Source organism: Poromitra crassiceps (genome assembly GCF_964638095.1).
Source record: "Poromitra crassiceps genome assembly, chromosome: 1".
In the NCBI taxonomy this organism is placed as follows: Eukaryota; Metazoa; Chordata; class Actinopteri; order Beryciformes; family Melamphaidae; genus Poromitra; species Poromitra crassiceps.
In genome coordinates, this window is record NC_139623.1 from 116,145,779 (window position 1) to 116,153,278 (window position 7,500).

Here is a 7,500-nt window from a genome sequence, read left to right on the forward strand (position 1 = left end):
ACAGACAGAGAGAGAGAGAGAGAGAGAGAGAGAGAGAGAGAGAGAGAGAGAGACTGAGCTGCGATAGGGGCAGAGCTACATACAGAATGAGAGACAGAGAGAGAGAGAGACAGACAGACAGACAGACAGACAGACAGACAGAGAGAGAGAGAGAGAGAGAGAGAGAGAGAGAGAGAGAGAGAGAGAGAGAGAGAGAGAGAGAGAGAGAGAGAGAGAGATAGGGGCAGAGCTACATACAGAATGAGAGACAGAGAGAGAGAGAGACAGAGAGGAGAGCATAGAGCGGAGTCCCCTCAGCCAGCTGGTCCTGAGACTGACCCCCAAACCCTCCCCAACCTCAGGACAGCCAACCAAATTATCACAAATCAAAAGGAAAACTATATTACCTATTGGAAAAATACTACAAAAACCCATACACAGACTTGTGTATGGGTATTATCAGATATATTATCAGATATTAATATTATCAGACTAAGTAGATAATATTAGTATTTTGTTAACATTATGTGTGGAGCTGCCATCAGCTGAGGGACACTCAGTGGACAGGAGAGCCGTCCACATCTAGCTGAAACATATATAGAACACTTAATACCCAGTGAGTAAATGAGACATGTATTCTTCTTGGACACCCACCTATTTGCACTAGCATCCTATCTATTGGTTTGCTTGGTTAATTTGTTGTTCCAAATAGGTTTTCTGGTCAACACTCATCTTTATTTGATCTTATTTTATTCTATTGTATTCTTCTTCTGAATATTTCAAAATAATTGTTACAGATTCTGTGAATTTCTGTTAATCTGTAAATGCTCACTATTTGCACTACCACCCTGTCTAATTGCCTGTTTATTACTGTTATGTTGTTATTCTGATTTTGGTCAACAATAGTCTTCTAGATTATCACATTCCATGTAAATTATTCTCTTCCTCTTTGAATATCTTCAGATTTTGTGACTTATGTTACTGGGTAACAAGATGTCTTTTTATTTTTCTGTTTTTGTTTATTGTAATTACTAAGTGTTGCTATATGTGTGCTTTGGCAATGTAAGACGCATCTTATCATGCCAATAAAGCCCTTTTGAATTGAATTGAAATTGAGAGAGAGGGGGGGAGGGAGAGGAAGAGAGAGAGAGGGGAGAGAGACACAGACCGACATAGGGAGAGAGAGACAGACAGACAGACAGACAGACAGAGATACAGAATGAGAGACAGAGAGAGAGAGAGAGGGAGAAAGGGAGAGAGAGAAAGAAAGAAGGGAAAGGCAGAGAATCAGAGAATTGGGAGTTTCTTGCTCTGATCAAAGAGCATCCAATGGGTTTAGAGCACTGTAAAAGCTAAGTTAATAACTCAACACAAACACAAACATAAACATAAACACTACATCTCTCTCTCTCTCTCTCTCTCTCTCTCTCTCTCTCTATCTCTCTCTCTCTCTCTATCTCTAGCTCTCTCTCTCTCTGGTCTGGTTCTCCCTATGGGGAGCTGGGGATTTCCCAAGTCATCAGCGGGAAGGGGGGGCTGGGGTCTGTTTGCGTGGGTTATGCATGAAGGGAAGTGAGGAGATGTGTGTGTGTGTGTGTGTGTGTGTGTGTGTGTGTGTGTGTGTGTGTGTGTGTGTGTGTGTGTGTGTGTGAAAATGTACAGTCTCAGTCTTCCCAGAGTTACTCTCGTTCAGAGGCGTCTCACCTTCTCTCTTTCCTTTCTCATCCTCCTCTCTTTTTCTTATTTAATATGAATTGTGTTATTTAATATGAATTGTGAGAGCAGACAGAATGTGTGTGTGTGTGTGTGTGTGTGTGTGTGTGTGTGTGTGTGTGTGTGTGTGTGTGTGTGTGTGTGTGTGTGTGTGTGTGTGTGTGTGTGTGTGTGTGTGTGTGTGTGTGTGTGTGTGTGTGTGTGTGTGTGTGTGTGTGTTGGAGGAGGGCAGACAGAGGAGTAGCACAAAAGGATCTGTTCTTTAAACAGGAGAGAATGATCCTCTGAAGTGGCATCGCTTCGGTTTGATGTGGCCGAGAGTGGAGGTGTGATGTAGAGAGAGTAACTGGTCTATAGACCAGTATATATATATATATATATATATATATATATATATATATATATATATATATATATATATATATATATATAGTATATATATATACTATATATATATATACAGTATATAGTATATATATATATATAGAGACCCCTTATACATCTGTCAACATTGGAGCTGCGCACGCATCGTGTAGGCAAAAAGCTGTGAGCCCAGCATTGACAGACACAGAGAACTGTGTAAAAGCCCCGCTGTCAGGACTGCTCTGTGCCCATCTGCGACACACAGTTAGATTTAATTTTAAAATGCAGTTCTCGGCTTACTACCACAGCTTATCGCCTAGTGATAAGCAATGTTATGCATCGAAATTAACGTTGGTTAATGGGATATGTCTTACAGACCCATACGCAATGGCGCTGTCAATTGGCCAAGCCTAGTGGCCAGCAATGCATATCGTGCATTCCTTTATAACTGGGGATAGCATAGATAATTATTCTGTAACTTGCAAAGATATATTGTTATGTTGATAATGCACACAACTCAATAATGACATTATGTAACGTTACTTGGTCGTTAACTAACCGAGCGATGTGGCTGAGCAGCCTACAGCTACAGGGAGCTTACCTGATTATGAAATGAGCACTACAAAGTCGGGCATTTTTAATGATGTCCTCGTTCCAATCAGTTCAACTCAATAATGACATTATTTAACGTTACTTGGTTGTTAACTAACCGAGCGATGTGGCTGTTACTAGCAGCCTACAGCTACAGCTTACCTGATATGAAATGAGCGAGCACTGCAAAGTCGGGCATTTTTAACGATTTCCTCTTTCGGCTTGCAACCAAAGACACCTACGGTTAGCATTAAAAGCAGTATGAGTTGACGGGATTCGGTAAAACTTTAGTCCTTGCTTTGTTGATATTGTAACAGACTGTTCAGTGTTGTGTTCTATTGCGTGTGTGCGAGGCTCGAGTTGCCGTAGAACAGGATATGTGGGGAGAAGCTTGTTATAACGTTACAGCCTGGCTCTATCGTTTATTATTTTATTAACCAAGTGTGAATAGGCGGACCCGAATACTCTGCTACAATAGCTTTCCGATTCTGGCATCCCACTGCACAACACGAAGACATGTCTTGCTCGAATAGTTTTCCAGCCACTGGTAAACTACTTGACAGGGCTGCGCGGAGTCTGTCTTTCTGCCTCCGTCTTGCGCATCGACGCTGCGTGATGTCAGTGTGACGTAGTCGTATATGGGGTCTATTGTAATTGTAATGGATTGTATTTTATTAATGTTGTTTTGTTTTATCAATTCTTTGGCAATATTTTACTTGAGACATTAATGCCAATAAAGCGAATTTCAATTTCAATTTGATAGAGAGAGAGAGAGAGAGAGAGAGAGAGAGAGAGAGATGGCCCATGTGGTTAAATTACAAGCTCACACACACACACACACACACACACACGCATGCACGTGCACGCACGCACGCACACACACACACACACACACACACACACACACACACACACACACACACTCACTCACTCACTCACTCACTCTCACACACACACACACACACACACACACACACACACACACACACACACACACACACACACACCAACTGATGCTTCACACACATTCCACTTCAAAGACCTCTGTAATACATGGTACCTTACCTCTGTCTAACCACAGTTTCTTCTTCTGTGTGTGTGTGTGTGTGTGTGTGTGTGTGTGTGTGTGTGTGTGTGTGTGTGTGTGTGTGTGTGTGTGTGTGTGTGTGTGTGTGTGTGTGTGTGTGTGCGCAGGTGGTCGGGGTGTGCAGCAGGGAGTACATCCCTAAAGGAACTCGCTTCGGCCCCCTGGTGGGAGAGATCTACACAGCCGACAGCGTTCCCAAAGACGCCAACCGCAAGTACTTCTGGAGGGTGAGCGAGCGTGCATGCATGCACACACACACACACACACACACACACACACATTCACACATGCACGCACACACATACACACATGCACGCACACACATACACACACACTTCCTCAAATACACACTGACACACTTCCTCAGAAGCCGGAGGGACCCCTTCCTCTGACGTCACACTTCTAAACTCAGTCAGTGGAACAGGAAACTTGCTCACTTACTGTTTTTCTGCCTGTGTGTATATACTGTATATATATGTGTGTGTGTGTGAGAGAGAGAGAGAGAGAGAGAGAGAGAGAGAGAGAGAGAGAGAGAGAGAGAGAGAGAGAGAGAAAGAGAGATGGGATGTGATGTCACTTTCACAATTAGTCCACACACACACACACACACACACACACACACACACACACCATTCAACAAAACACATCCATCACTGCCGGTAATTGAGAATACACACACTACCTGACCACCCTTGGGGAGTGTGTGTGTATGTGTTTCATTCACATCGGTCGAGGCATTCCATTCATGCTTATATCTGACCTGCCGCACTCAAGCAACACACACACACACACACACACACACACACACACACACACACACACCAAAGAGAGAGAAATGACAAAGCAAGACAGAGAGAGTGAGAGAGAAAGAGGGGGAGGAAAGTTTGAGAATGAGTTGTCTCTTCCTTTCCCTTTTTAATAGAAAGAGGGTCTCTCTCTCTCTCTCTCTCTCTCTCTCTCTCTCTCTCTCTCTCTCTCTCTCTCTTTCTGTCCATCTGTCAGAAGATGATGAGAGGGTGAAAAGAGTGAAATTGTGAGGAATGAAATGATGGAGGGAGAGGAGGAGAGGAAGCTAACCTGCTTAATTTGTTCATTACTTTGTTTGTTAATTAGTTTGTTAATTGGAGAGACATGCCTGAAAATGGATGGACCCACAGGAGTTTTTTTTACAGTATTGATAGAAAATGTATACATTTATTAAACCAACTCAAGTTAGTCTTTTTGTTGTGTGAGTTCAGTTATTGGGTTTAGTCTTTTTCATCAGATCCTTTTGGAAAAAGTGTACACTAGTATCATTGGTAAAACTTTGCAATAAGGGTAGATTAATTAAAGGGCCCATATTTTGCTAATATAATATATTATGATTTTATTGCTGCATCCTCTAGAGTAGCTTTGCATGATTCATAGTTCAGAAAACACATTGTTTATCTTGTACTGGCTCTCACGGGCCCCCTTCAGTTCACCTTCTGTCTCAAACACTCTGTTTTAGTCTTCTTCTGCGTTTGTTCTGCGCCCACCCAGACAGCGCCCCTCTGGTCGCTCCTAGAAACACAAGTCCATTATCCAGCGTTACAATATCTATCTCTAATCTATCTATCTACTGTATCTATAGCCGCTTTCACACACAGATCGCGCAAAATTGCAGTTCAGAAGGCCCGCAAAGCCGGCAGCCTCGCCACAGAAATTGCTTTCACACACAGCCAAGCAGCACCGCCACATTCCCGTCTTGCGGTGTGCTTTCAGGTGATAGCCACCGCTCCCGGATTGAAAGGCGAGCGGAGGCATTTCCACCCAGCTCCTCCTAGCCCAAATGAATATTTTCATAGGTTAGTGTAGCCTAGGCTACTGTATGATGAACGAATTCATTCAACAACCAAACATCGCCGATGTACGCCAGCCAACGACGTGCAGCTGCGGTCGTTAAGGATCAGTGTTAAAACACGAAAGTGTTGTCCACATGCAGCATGGTAACAAGGCTTTCAATATTCATATTCTGATCGACTTTATGGATCACAGATGCACCATCATGTAGCCTATTAGGTACAAGGCTAATTCTTATCTTTTGGTTCCAGTTTTTTGTAAAGCAAATTATTCCCATGAAGTAGCCTAATTAGCGTCCGTTCTGAAAGACGACGCCCACATATCAAACAGCTGCAGTCGTTACTCGTCGTCGGGAGAATAGTAGGCTATAGGCTATAAATGCACATGATTACTATAACGTTAGTAGTTTTTGTAAGGGAATGCACATGCACAACTGGCTAGCTAGACAGATTGCAGTTCTGGAGCTGGTTTCCAGAGGGAATATCCTCAGACCAACTCGCCACAGACAGCTATAGTCCTCTGAAGCGTATTATTAGGCTATATCTGTTAATTTTACCTGTCAACATCGTTTGAGCATAAAGCCTAACCTACTTACTAGGCATGGAGCATTCCTCCTGGCCGCATTTTTTTACTTTCACTTATGCCTTTCACTTATGCCGTTCTTGCTGCATGAGGGGCTTTCCCATCGGAGGCGCGGATCCCATTTTCCGTGCATTTTACGGCTTTCAAGGCCGGTGTGAAAGCGGCTTATCTATCTATCTGTCTGTCTGTCTGTCTGTCTGTCTGTCTGTCTGTCTGTCTGTCTGTCTATCTATCTTATAGATAGATAGATAGATAGATAGATAGATAGATAGATAGATAGATAGATAGATAGATAGATAGATAGATAGATAGATAGATAGGCTATCTCTGGCTACTATTTTTGGCTCCTAAATTTGGTAGTTTCAACAAGCAACGGATTGTCAAAACTAATTTTACTATTGATGAAAAACATGACTTGGATGTATTTCATACAGCTCCATTACATACATATAGATAGATCGATTAACAAGCAAGCTATCAATCGATCTATCAACACCCAGCTCTGCTAGGCCGAGCTGCACGGCCGACATTTCCTTGCTAGGCCAGTAGGGCGTAACTTCCCGCAGCCGCCGTAATGTTACGCCCCGCCAGGGGAGCTTCACACTAATCAATATCGTCTCATTCAAGCCACAGCTGAACAAAATGTAGAAAATTATCAAAGCTCCCATATTATGCTATTTTCAGCTGTTTAATACATGTCGCTGTTTTGTTTTGTTTTTAAACAAGGTTACAAACCCAATAAGAGGAGGAAAATATTTGCCATTAAAACTTTTTTTTTTTCAAATTGATAATTTACTTTGTATCCCTTCCTCCCGCCTCCCCAGATCTACGCAGACGGGGAGTTCCATCACTTCCTGGATGGTCTGGACGAGACGCGTTCGAATTGGATGCGGTACGTAAATCCCGCCCATTCGGCAGCGGAGCAGAACCTGGCGGCCTGTCAGAACGGCGTGGACATCTTCTTCTACACGGTGAAGCCTGTGCCTCCGGGTGCAGAGCTGCTGGTCTGGTACTGCCACGATTTCGCCCACCGCCTGCACTATCCCCCCTCCGGAGAACTGATGATGCAGAAACTCAGTGAGTACGCCTGCTTTCAAAGCAGTCATTCTCATGCCTTTATTTTGGTAAATGACAGGAAGTCACTGTCACACGACTCACAACTGCAACAGCAAAGTGACTGCTTACAGAGACTCATAAGAATTATAAATCATATTAATGATTATACCGAGTGCAAAAATAAGGATGTCTTTGGAATACTGTCATGGAGTTTGTTTAGACTAGTGGTTCTCAAACTTTTTCACATCAAAGACCCATAAACTGACACAGGTTACAGACCCCCATTTGATAAGATTTTTGCTTTTAGA

At 43.0% G+C, this 7,500-nt stretch overlaps 1 protein-coding gene across 1 annotated transcript in view; it reads left to right on the plus strand.

Moving 5' to 3' along the window:
- prdm1a (PR domain containing 1a, with ZNF domain) overlaps window positions 1-7,500 on the plus strand; it is a 31,388-nt gene that overhangs the window by 11,605 nt on the left and 12,283 nt on the right. Inside the window, exons 3-4 of the mRNA XM_083635949.1 lie at window positions 3,841-3,960; window positions 6,961-7,213. Coding sequence (XP_083492075.1) covers window positions 3,841-3,960; window positions 6,961-7,213 — 373 coding nt within the window. The remainder of the gene's footprint in view (window positions 1-3,840; window positions 3,961-6,960; window positions 7,214-7,500) is intronic.